We start from the raw sequence: 13066 nt of genomic DNA, 5'->3' as shown, positions 1-13066 counted from the left end.
TAAATCATAGGTAAGATACATTGGTAAGTGAGGTAGGTATTATCATGGGTAAGATAAATTGTAATTTATCTTTTCATCCTTGGTAAGATAAATTACATTTCATATTAAAATACTTACAGAGTTTTTGTGGGTGCCTTCCTAAATATATTGGTAGAGAATCTAAACCCTTGGCATCAAAACTCACAAAGAGCAAGGCAAAATATTGCTGAGGCACAGAAATCACACAGCCTGAAATGCAACACATTCCAAAGGTTATTTCAGTCAAAAGCCATTCTGAAAACTGTCGGTTTTGCTGGAGGTGGTGCCCCCTCACTGCAGGATTTTGGTTATTTGCATCCCAGCGACACCTTGTGGCTTCTCTTCTGCAATAAACGACTTGGGGAATAAACAGAATAAATCTACTATTTATTATTACAATGCATTATGTCCTATTCCATAAGCTGTATCACATGAAAAATCTATTTTTCTATCTATTTTACAAAGCTGAAATGCTCCAAACTCCAAAATTTTTCATCATATTACTCTAATGCATTTCTTTCTTTTTTATTATTATTTCAATATGGAATATGTTTTAATTGGCTACATTAATGTGCACATAAATAACTGTATATATATGTGTGTGTGTTTGTTTATATACACACACACGATGTTTATCTTTGTGTGCTTATTTTGATCAAAAGGGGGTTTCAAACCCTTAGTTTTTATGTTAGCAAAAATAAAAGAACAGCTGTTACTCTTTTAGATCCCAATATAAACCCAGGGAATTAAGGAAAGCAGCAGAAAATAAACAAGTAGGAGCCTGAGCTCACCACAACCTTATAAAATGCCACATTTGAGGCAGAGTAAAATTTATTTATCACAAGTATAAAATGATGGAGGTTTTTTTTTCCTACACTGAGGTTATTTTGTCCACCTTTGAACAAGACCCCAGCTCAGGGCAGGTTCTGCATGTGAGGCACAGAGGCCCAAGAGAGGCAGGACCCAGCTGGAGCTGCTGCATGGGGGATGTTCATGTATTTAAAACAGTCCCTATTTCATTAACAAAGTTTGATTTATTTTAAGCATTTGAACTCCACATGCAGGTATTGCAATGTATCAAAACCACAAAGTTCATGCTGGAAAATAAACCCCAAAAACTTTAATATTGATAAGGACACAACACACAAATAACTGAGCAGGAATTGTATTGATGGTAAAAGTGGAAATAATTGGTTTAAAACCCTTCCTGAGCCCCTGCACCAGCAGATGGAGTGAGAGCCAAGGGAGCTGCTCAGAGCTGGGTTTGAGTCTCAGGTAAATAGCTGGGGATAAATCTGTACAAACTCAGGGATTTTACCTGTGAATGTATGCACAAAAGGAGGGTGATTTAATCAGAACACTGATAATGGTTATCCTGCTCAGCTTGGTTCAACGTGCCAAGAAATAACCAAGGGTGCCCTTCTGAAGGCATCTGATGGCCTTAAGATTATAGAAAAATACACTAAAGGTCATATATTAAAAGTTTAGGGTTATTTGGTCAAAATTTCCACTGACATCAACAGAAATTTGTTGAAATTAAATAAAGTTTTCTGGGTGTACCCTGATTTTTATTTTTTTAATTTCTGAGTACTCTATACTGAATGCCGATCACCAGCAGTGTACCTGGGAAAATAAATGATTTCTTCAGAAAAGCCATCAAAAGCTTGGCAAAATAAAAATTTGCTCACAAAGCACTGGTTAGAAGAGAATGCCAAAGGAAAAAGCCCCTGACAGGGTCAGGCTTCAGGGCCAGGAGGATTTGGATGATCTCAGTTGTCTGTAGGATCCAGTGCTCCAGCCTTAGTGCTGATTTTTTATTTCAGAAAGCCACAAAGCACTGGTAAAATTGAGAAACCAAACAATTATTGTAGTCAGCTGATACTTTCCCATATTTCTCTGAAACATAACAACATGAATAATCTCTTTTTGTCTTCATTCACACAACAAAGTGATGCTTTTCCTAACTTTTTATTGCCTCCTGCCAGATGATCTCCTGATCATCTCCCAATCTGCCAGTGGTGTTGGGAATTCTGGCGCTCCATGGTCCCTCCCCTCAAGAAGAAATAAAATATTTGGGATTGAAAATAACCCTGAGCCCACCACGATGGAGGGGCCTGTCTGTTCTTGGTAAACCTCTGTGAGAAGCAGCTTTTTGGTGCCACAGGTGTTATTTTGGAAACTGCAGGAATTCTCCTCATTCCATTCTAGAGCCAAGCCAATCCTTTTCCAGAAGAGAGCCAGGGCAGCAGTGAGCCCATGGCCACAGGGCAGGGAAAAGCTGCCACAGACACAAACAGGGCAGCCCAGGCTGGACCCCTCTGTTCTGTCCTGGTGCTGTCATTACTATCAAACACAACATCCTTTGTTGGGTTTTTTATTGTTATTTTATATTATTTTCCATCTATTTTTACTCTCTGATTATTTATTTAAGCTGAACCTAACACAAATTCCCTTTTTCTGGAGGCTTTTCCTTGGTCTCCCTTCCTTTCCCCAACGTGGTGGGTGTTTCCTCTCTACTTTTTTTTTTTGTTATCATTCCCTGTCTCCACTTGACTTTTCTGTTTGATTTCTCTGACCTTTAGATCATACCCAGTTAAGCAGAGGGGTTTGGCTTTTCTCCCTGTTTAACTTGCAGGAATTCTGCCCCTCTCCCCAGAAATCCCTGCCATGGTTTATTTTCAATAAAGACCATGTGTGTCAAAATCTTTAAACAAGGAGAAGCACCAAGAGAAATTATGGAAGAATCCAAAGCCAGAGCATCTCATTTTCAACTTTTCTTGATTTTTTCCGTAGAAAAAAAAATAAAAATAAGCAGCCCTCGCACACAGACACACTTCCAGCTCTGGAATGTGGGGATGGACTTGTGGAGCTGCCAGCAGAGCAAACTTGTGTTCAGCTGCTTCAAAATTCCCCTCCAGGGTCTTTCAGTTCTAGGAGAGACTTTTCAGAGCTCAGAGCAGCCCCCAGAGCTCCTGTGGGTGTTTGAGGGCAGCAGCAGCACCATGAGGAGTGAGAAGAGGAGCTGTGGATGGTTGTTGGGTTTGGTTCTCACCAGAGCCCTGAAATTCACTTTATTTAGGGACAGCTCAGCTGTCTCTCCCAGTGCCTCTTTTCAGTGCCCCTTCCCACTCCACTGTGACCCTAAAAACACAAAATGGGGGTTCTCAGACTGGGCTTGAGGCTGCTCCAGCATCTTTTTTTCCAAACTCATTTCCAAGGATAAACTTCAGCTCTGAGTGGATCCAGTAGTGATGGATCTCTGCAAGGTGAACTTCTGCATCCTTTAAGCTCCTCCTGTTCATGCAAGGATCTCTTGCCATCCCATATTTCAAAACAGCCATAAAATTACCCTTCTTTTTGTTAAAACTGGAGGAGCAGACACAGCACAGCATCACCCTGGGCTCAGGGGTCAAAACTTCCCTACAACTCCAGCCCTCAGCACAGGATTTTGGCACTTCCAGCCCCACCTGACCCACTGAGAATAGGGAGGTTCCTCTGTACACTGGGAAAGGTGAGAGAAATCCTCCTTGCCAGTCCCAGGATGTTCTCCTGCATCTCCTGGAGCCTTTTTTCTGCGTTTCCATGTTTTGGAGCTGTTCCCCTGCTCCAAGCTCCCTTCACACCCAGTGTCAGCACACGGGGGAGCTCGCTGCCATCCCAAATTCCCTCCCTGGTTTTGTCTTCTCCTGGAAAGAGCTGCCTGAAAGCTGCTGTGCCACTGCGTGGTTTCAGTGTCCCCTGCTGCAAAAGCACAAGTGGAAATCGGATTTCTTCAAGCAGTGAAAGAGCTGAAGATGAAATTCCAAAAGCATCCTTGTCCATTGCAATTATTGCCTGGCTGTGGAAGGAAGCAGAAAGCTTCCATAGCTGATGGCACTTCAGAAATGCATTTTCCCTGAGAAGTTTCTTTAGAAACCTCATCAAACTGAGAGATGGGGTTATTTTTTGTTCAGCAGAATAGCAGAAAATAGGGCTGGAAGGGACAGTGGGAACTGAGCTGTTCCAGTATCTCAGGAAAACGCTGGAGTGTCCATGAGAACAGCACTGAGCTCCTGCTGGGTGCTCACCTGCCCTGAGCCACCTGCCCTGCTGGGAGCATCCCTGCCCAGGTGGAGAAAAAAAATATTATTTTGGAAAAAAAAAAAGATCTTGAAAGTCCCTTCCAACCTAAAGCATTCTATGATTTTATGATTTTTAAGACCGATTCAAGAAGGAAGCTATTGAAGGGAAGTAATTACTTGTCTAGCAATGGAAAGCAGTCTGTAAAATCCAAGTTAGAATACTCTTTAATTAATTTTTTAATAAAAAAGCCCTTTTCAGTGCATTTTTTAAACACTATTCCAAGTAAAATTCCCACTGTTGAGCTTGTTTTCTGCTCTGAGCAGCCATTTCCTACCCACCCAGGGGAAGACCCTGACAGGTTTTGCAGAGCTTCTTTGGAGACTTGGTTGGGCAACAGCAAAAGCTGCTCGAAGTTTTTGAATTCTTTATCACAACTTCAGCACAAAGCAACCCCAGGCTGGCCCCGTTTTTGCTGAGTGTGTTTTGCACACAGATTCCCTCAGTGCAGAAGGGCAAGGCTGGACAGGGCACTCCAAAATTGTGTAGAAAGCAGGAAAGAACTCTCCTCTTGCTGCCCCCCTTGCACAGGCAACAGGAAGGTGGATTTTTAAAATCTCATCTCTCCATTGTAGCTGTTTCTGTCAGTCCACAGGGAATATAAAAACCAGCAAACAGCAGAATCTTTATTGTGGGAAATGGATTTGTAGAGAGTTTTCAGGGCTTGACAGAAGGCTTACATAGTATGTATTTATATGTAAACTCTGAGATAAGAAATGTTGACTTAGAAATGCTCTAGAATAAGACAGATTTGTTGAAAGAGAAATAGAGTTAGAAAAAAAAGTTTTAAAGGATGGTTTTGTAAATAAGACTAGATAGAGAAATAGAACTGTGAAAGATGTAGTGTAGTAGGACCTACAAGGAGTAATTTTAGATTATTAGCTTTAAAGTATCTAGAGCATAGTGTACCAAAAAGCTAACAAACCAAGAAACCCTTATTGTGTTTTGTAATTAAGAAATATTCAGCTTCTGATTGTGATAGTGTGAATTATACCATCTGTATTGTCTCACCCTTCTCATGAGACTGAAAATGGAATGAAAGTTTTTAAAACACCTCTCACAAATTGTTCCCATTAGATTTCAGTTAGTGAGTGAGCTCTGCCTTTGTGACAGATTTATTTCTTATTATAGAAGAAAGCACAATTAAAATTATATGTTATATTTTTATAATACCATAGTTATACTAATAATTATATTATTAACATAATTACATTATTTTGTATATTTTATAATATAAATAATATAATGTAATGTATAATATTGTGAAATATTATATTATATTATATTATATTATATTATATTATATTATATTATATTATATTATATTATATTATATTATATTATATTATATTATATTATATTATATTATATTATATTATATTATATTTAAAGAATATAATATAACAGATAATATAATATAATATAATATAATATAATATAATATAATATAATATAATATAATATAATATAATATAATATAATATAATATAATATAATATAATATAATATAATATAATATAATATAATATAATATAATATAATATACATTCTATATTATTTTAGGTAATTATATTATTATTAAAATTATTATTAATTTTTTTTTTAGCTCCACTGATCAATTTCATTCTTCCTTTAGGATATTTTGGCCCCACAGTCTTCCAGCCCTGCATCATCTACAGGTTTTAGTAGCACACACCTATTTTTTGGTGCCATCTTAATTAATTAATAATCTATTTGAGTTCTGCATCCCACTAATGTCCTTCCCAGTATTTTTTGTCCAATAGCTGTTTCTTTCCTCAGCAGTATTCCTTACCCTCAATGCAGTATTAGTGCTTTACCTTCTCCAGTGTAACTTGGCCATTCCCAATTTTTCGAAACCTGCTATGGAATTCTGTATTTCATGAGTCAGCTGGTTTTCATTCCTGAGATGAAGAAGGTTTCATTTTTACCTGCATCTCATTTTTAGCTTCTATCCCACCTGCCATCTTGCCCTTCCTCCCGTGTTTATCATCATCTATAACACTCCAAACACTCATTTACTATTTACCCTCCACTTAAACTCTCTCAGTGACCTCTCTCCTCAGCAATCGCATTTTCTCTTAGTTCTCTTTTTACTTAAATGTTTTACTATTTATTCCTGTTCCTTTATGAGCTCTAACTCAGCTCATCTTTTAGCAACTCTCAATTGATCCCTCGCTCCTTCTTGACCTGAAAAACATGGCTTTCCCCTCAAATATTGAAATACCTATGAAAAGCTCCTGTCCTTGCATTACAAAGAAAACCAAACGAGACCCAAAAACAACTCTACGTGCTCCAAGTACAGTTCACAAAGTCTTCAACCTCAGCCAAATCAAAATCAATTTTTGCTGGGACTCTGTTTAGCATCTCTTTTGCCCAAGGGCTATTTCCCTGCCAAGTTGCTGCTTTTGCTCCCACCCATTTCAACATTCTTCAGGCTGTTCAAAATTCAAGTGTCTGTGAATCCAATCTGCATTTATATAAAGGTAGAAAAAGAAGTAATGCCTTGATCAAACCCTAATGTAACTTATTTGAAGAATAAACAGCTCTTTCTGTCAGTTCTACCCCTAAAACTCTAAGGAGACAGTTTCAGGTAAGTGTGGAAAGGAAGGAAGTGCCACAGGGACATCTAGAGATATTTACATTCTGGATAATTAGTGGGGTTTGTGCTCTGGCTGTAATTAGCCAATGTTCCTAAAGGTCATAATGCAGCCAAATCCTCACTTGTTCTACCCAGAGCTGAGAAATCCCCGGAGTGGATTTGCAGCATTCACGGAGGCTTCCCCAAGCAAAGCTGTATTTTGGGGGGCAGTTATATAAACAGCAAACCCCTGGGAGCAGGAGAGCCCCCTTAGGCAGCCCCACAGAATGTTCCTGTCAACTGCAGCGACCCCTTCTCCTTGGGAATTTGGGTGGGATTTGGAAATTGTGTTCCACAAAATGAAAACCAAAGGGGCTCCTCGTGCCATCAGCCATCACACTTCACTCAGGTAATCCTAAACCATCCCAAAGACACTCCTGTACCCCGATTCTGCTCTAAACCATCCCAAAGACCCTCTGTACCAGTGATTCTGCTCTTCAGCTCCTAAACCATCCCAGGCACACTCCTACACCACTGATTCTGCTCCAAACCATCCCAGACACACTCCTGCACCACTGATTCTGCTCCAAACCATCCCAGACACACTCCTGCACCACTGATTCTGCTCCAAACCATCCCAGACACACTCCTGCACCACTGATTCTGCTCTAAACCATCCCAAAGACACTCTGTGCCAGTGATTCTGCTCTTCAGCTCCTAAACCATCCCAGGCACACTCCTGCACTACTGATTCTGCCCCAAACCATCCCAAAAACACTCCTGCACCATGATTCTGCTTTTTAGTTCCTAAACCATCCCAAAACCACTTCTGATTCTGCCCTAAATCACCCCAAACACATTCCTGTACCCCTGATTCTGCTCTTTAGCCCTGAGTATCCAAATGAGGACCTGTGCAAGGCCATTTTCCATGACAAAATCCTGCATTTAACCCTTGATTCCTGCAATTTTTGAACCCAAAATCCTGCATTTAACCCTTGATTCCTGCAATTTTTGAACCCCAAATCCTGCATTTAACCCTTTCTCCCTGCAGTGTTCGAAGCCAGCCTGCCTGCAGAGCAGTTTTATTCCAAACCATGTTTGTGCTACAAGAAGTTGGCGGGGGCGGGGGGGTGAATGTGGAGGCTGGGCAGCAAAGGAAAACAGAAAATCAGCAAGAGGAGTGAATGCATGAGCAGGACAGGTCTGGTCCAGCACCTCTGCTCAGAGAGGAGCTCCCACAGCTGCTCTGGCAGCACCTTGCAGAGGTGAGAAGAGCAGTCTGCAGCTCATCTGCCAGCAACTGGTGTTCCAGAAGGAGCCTGGATTTTATGAAAGGCCTTGGCTCAGGGCAGCAAACAAGGCTGGTTCAAAGCCTGCCTTTAATATCACCTATCAAGGTTCTGACTGTCTGAGAGGAAGGCTCTTGGAAAGGGCTGGATTACTACAGACCATTGAAAAACCATGAGTAAGAATTCTCAGTTAGGAATGTAATGCTAATTAGACTTTTTGGGTCAGCCTGGGTGGGTTGGCTAATTAGCCAAAGTAATATACCCATGTGATTGGCCTGGAGTGTGGGTGAGGTTCCTGGAAGCACCAGGTGATATCTGGTGAAAAAAAAAATAAATAAAAAATAAAGGATGTGTGGGTGGTAAAATCAGGACAGCTGCAGTCAGTGACTGGGGAGGGGGAAATACACTTCAGCAAAGAAAGCACTGCAGAGGGAGAGCTGAGGGAGCTCCTACAATGTTTATTGAAAGCTTGGTTTGGGATAAAATAATTTCTTTGCGAGATGAGAGATATGCAGATTGCGTAAGGGCTGCTGGGGCCGTGTCAAGGCAGTGCAGTTGTGTGATAGAACCTGAGAGGTTTCAGAGCCAGAACAAATGGCAGAGCTGCTCCAGCCTCGGGGCACGGGGCAGACAGGGGCCCTGCAGTGCTCTTCCAACATCACAGTGCATGTGATTTCAGCTGCCAGCCTGTGTTTCTAAATCCAACACCAGTTTTACCTGCACAGTGGAAAAAGGATAACACCCATATCCTCCATGGGCACCCTGCGCCACTGCAGAGCCCCAGGCTGGGCTGTGGCCCTTGGGAAGGGTAGGGAGCCCATCGCCTGCCAATCATGGCAATCACAATTATTAAACCTGGGGTGTGCTTTCTAACAAACTCACGTGGGCTGTGTGGGACTCCAGGAAGAAACCCTTGGAGTTCCTGCAGCTCAGTCCTGGTGGTTTCCCTCCCAGAGCTCTGTGCACATCCCGGTGCCCAGCAGCAGAGTGAGGGGTGCCCAGAGCATCCCAGCCCTGGGACAGGCAGGAGCTGCTCCTCCAGGGCTGCTTTCAGCTTCCCCCCTGGGCTGGTGCCCTGCTCCCCCCAGCGAGCTCCTGGTGCCCAGGCAGAGGCTGCAGGGAGTGCTACCCCCAGCACTCTGCCCAGGGCAGCCCAGCAGCTCCTGCAGCAGCTCTGAACGTCACAGCAAGGAGGGAGACAGAAAGAGAGCACTCCAACCCACACTAAAGCACTGGGACATTTTCTGGTGGCTTTATCTTTCCTTACAAAATTTTCTTATTTTCTACATATCCTCACCCTTCAGTGATGCTCAGCAGGCACTGTGGAACTGGGTCAGGTAAATCAAGGGGCACAGTTTGTGAGGATCATTTTCACTCCTCATTTGGGCTCCTGCAGGTTGGTCATGCTGAATAATGAGAGTTTTGGAGCTGCCCTGTGTCCTTTTATTTATGCAGCTAAAGCAGACACAGCAGCTTGCAGCAGCTGCATGCGCTGGAGGGCTTTTGTGCCATTTAGAACTCAACAGCTGCATTGCTGGGCAGCAATTCAGAGCACCAGGAGCAAGATTTATTCTGTAAATAAAGTACTAGGAGCGGGATCAAATACAAATCTATCAGAAAAAAAACCCAGTAAGCTCTGCAAGAAACACGTTTAATTGATTTTGCATTTGCTCTTTAATAAATTCTGCATTTTTTTCCTCTTGACAGATGGCAATTTGATTTCTGGATCCTTAAAAAAAATCCTAAGCTATTATCTACAATGATTTAACATCTTTCATGTTTCAAAATGTTAGAGATGGGCCTAAGACAAAGTTTGGATTCAAATACTCCTGTTCCCAGAGGGTGTTCTGCTCCAAGGTTTTGGTTCAGGCCCATCTTTTCCTTTCACAAGTATCCATGTGAAAAGGATGCTGCCAAATCAACCTCCTGTTTGGAAATGTGAAGTATCACATGTGTTTCTAATAGCATGTCAGATGGAGAAGCATGAAGTCATTTCAATTATTTTTATTATTTGTCTGTGGTTTTTGCTTTCTTCTTTCATTTTGCTTAGCAAAACAGTGAAGCTGGAGCAGCCCACCTCCCTCCCCAATTACAGCCAGCAAATCAAAGTGAAACTATCACTGGCAAAACTCCTGCTGTGCAAACGCTTCTGGATACAAGTGAACATAATTAACAATCAATTATTTCTTAAATTACACAAAGGTATCTTTTGAAATCCATTTCCTATTCAGTCTGTCCTAAAAAAAAAAAAGAGAGAGAGAGAGCAGATGCATTGAAATACAAAAAAATGGTTGCTGGTGCTGGGAACTGAGGAGAAAGTCCTTCCCCAGATGGAGGTAAGGTTGGGAAGGCACTCCCTGCATCCTGATCACATGCTGCACAGGGAAAACAGTTTTTATAAGAGTTCAGCCTTGGACCAACCCAGGATTCATATATCATGTCAGGCAGCAGCTAAATTAAAAAGTGGTATCTGGAATAAATTTAAAGTATATGTTCAGCCCCACCAATAAAGAGTTTTCTAATGAAAATAAAGACAAATTAGTGGAAAATTGGAACCGAGCTACTCTAATTTTTTTTTTTTCTCTTCTGTTTTCAAATGTATTTTCCAGAGTGGATCACTAAAGGAGCCAGAGCCAAACAAAGTCCCACCTCAGCGACCACCACCTCAAGGTTGTTTACAGTACATTCTCGACTGTAATGGCGTTGCAGTAGGACCAAAACAAGTCCAGGCTACTTAGATAACTGAGACCAAAAGCGAGGGTTAAAGCAAAAATGAAAAGTGAAAAACAAAGCAAAACCCAATTGAAATCAGAGAAACAAACAATCTGAATGCAAGCATCCCAGTTTTGTTCAGTTTGCCATTGTTTCAGTGCTGACCTGGACTGTGTTTTTTCTATGCAGTGTCAACTCTCCCGTCTGGTTGTTTCCTTGTTCCTGTCTGTGCGTGTAATGCTTTCCAACCTTCCTCTGTAAACTCGTGATTGCAGGGCTGCTGTCAACAGTGTACAAAGAATGTGCCTCTCTAGAGCCCAGTGCCATGTACACCCTGGATGGTTAGACAGTATTTTTGGAGTATTTGATATTGTTCAGTACAATCCCCCCGAGGTGCAAGCCCCCCGTCCCTTCGCTTACTCTGTGAGTGTGTGCACACTGTACTCATAGCCTTTATTTTTCCGTGCGTGTGCATGACCAATAGGTAGGTGATCCAGATATATTTTTAAAGTCTAGATTAGGATTTGCTAGTGAGGCTTTTTATTTATAATTTTATAAAGTTTATTAACCTTTGAGTTTTACTTCTATGCGAGTGGAAGTCTGCTATTTTGGTGACTCCATAAAATACAGTTCTTCCCAAGGAATATTTAAAATATCTTCTATTTTACATACTGGTATTCATATTTTTAGTAATTCTGCATTAAATTATTAGCTACAAAGCTATGTAAATGGGCCACCTATGTGCAATATCTCAGTGAAAGTGTGAGTATTTAATGTATCCTGTTTCAATTAAGTAGTACCTTTTGTTGTCATTCTGAATTAGTAATCTATGGAGATTTTTAACGAAAACTAATGCAAATACTTTCAAAAAATCTTATACTTACCTAAGATTTAAATCCCAGGTTATTTGGTGAGAAGTACCTCAAGGACTGTTAAACTTCCTGTAAGAGCTCATTTCATTGCAAATACTGAGAAGTGAGGGGATGGCAGACCAAGGTACCTTTAACCAGCTGAGGATCCTGGGTTAGAAAATGCAAGGCAAAAAATGTCAGTGGTTTTCTTTACCAACTCAGGTCTCCTATTTTACACCTGCAAGTTTCCAGAGAGCTGTAAAGAAAATCCAGTCCCGACATTATCCACATAAATAGGGTTTCTAAGAACTGCTTGACATCAAACATGCAAAAGGATTTGAGGTGCCTGACAACTGCTAGATTTTCTGTAGGTAAATTCTTTGTGATTTTTACATAAGCAGTGCTATGAGAGCTCCACAGGCAGGCAGCTAATCTGTTGGGAGAAATCTAGCCTAGAATCACAAGCTGCACGCTGCTGGCATACCAGAAAGCTGAGTTGCAAGCGAGCCACAAAACTATAATTTTCATCTTGAATATGTACAAAGATGAGTAGTGGCCATTAGTTTAGTGCAAACAATTATGTTTAAAGGGAAAACAGCCTGATGTTCTACGTCTGTTTTCCCTACAAACACTGGAAAAAGTTATCAGTGAGTCTCATCATTCTTAGTGTTTCTTTTATTTGTACGAGCTGGCTGGTGAGATGAGAAATAAGGTATGCATTATTAGCTATTTAAATGTTTGTGGTAAGTGCTACTGTTTACTACCTATCAGTAAATTACATGAATATTTTGCTTTAGTGATCAGCATTTGTCTGGGTCAGTGATCGTTCCAACGATGGCATTGGCTATTTTGTTCTATGTTCAAGGAAACCCACCCAGAAATCAGGTTCACAAATCCTTTCCTCCAGATACCCTAAAAGAGAACAAACCATACTGCCCTGGGGTGGAGAACTGAATCTGATGACTGATTTTCCTTGCAAGCAGTTGGTATTTTTTGCATGGAGTAGTGCCAGTATTCACAAGTGCTTTTCACAGGACATTTGTGTGGTGTGTGTGTGTGTGTGTGTGTGGAAGACCTGGGTGTCTCAGACAGGATTCCAGCCTGTTCCCTGGGAAGGATTCACAGGGGCACACACAATTCCTACATCCCACAGCCAAGAAACAAGCCAAGATGTCTCTCTGCATGTCAGCATGCTTAGGTGCAATATTGTGGGTAACAGGGAACAGATGTTTTACAGTGTAGGCTTAATGTTCAGTTCTGTTGAGTTATTTTTGGTAAAAGTTTCTTTCATGATTGTTGCCTTTTGTACAACCCAGCTGCAAGAAAGTGAGCAAACGCTGGAAATGTGACAGCAGTATATCTTTTATGTGAAATCTCTTGTACAGCTTAATGTGCAATAAAAGAAAGTTATATCTGTCTTCAGTGTAAAGTTTCTGGCATTCAAGCCTGTACGTACAAGTGGGGGAAAGAAACCTTTT

At 41.1% G+C, this 13066-nt stretch overlaps 1 protein-coding gene across 1 annotated transcript in view; it reads left to right on the top strand.

Moving 5' to 3' along the window:
* Window positions 1-13066, top strand: part of SYN2 (synapsin II) — a 187686-nt gene that overhangs the window by 168681 nt on the left and 5939 nt on the right. The window contains 1 exon segment of the mRNA XM_030956650.1: window positions 10635-10695. Within this exon segment, the coding sequence (XP_030812510.1) occupies window positions 10635-10695 (61 nt within the window).

Source organism: Camarhynchus parvulus, chromosome 12 (assembly GCF_901933205.1).
Source record: "Camarhynchus parvulus chromosome 12, STF_HiC, whole genome shotgun sequence".
In the NCBI taxonomy this organism is placed as follows: domain Eukaryota; kingdom Metazoa; phylum Chordata; class Aves; order Passeriformes; family Thraupidae; genus Camarhynchus; species Camarhynchus parvulus.
The sequence above is the reverse complement of the archived record's forward strand: the minus strand, read 5'-3'. Positions and strand labels throughout refer to the sequence as shown.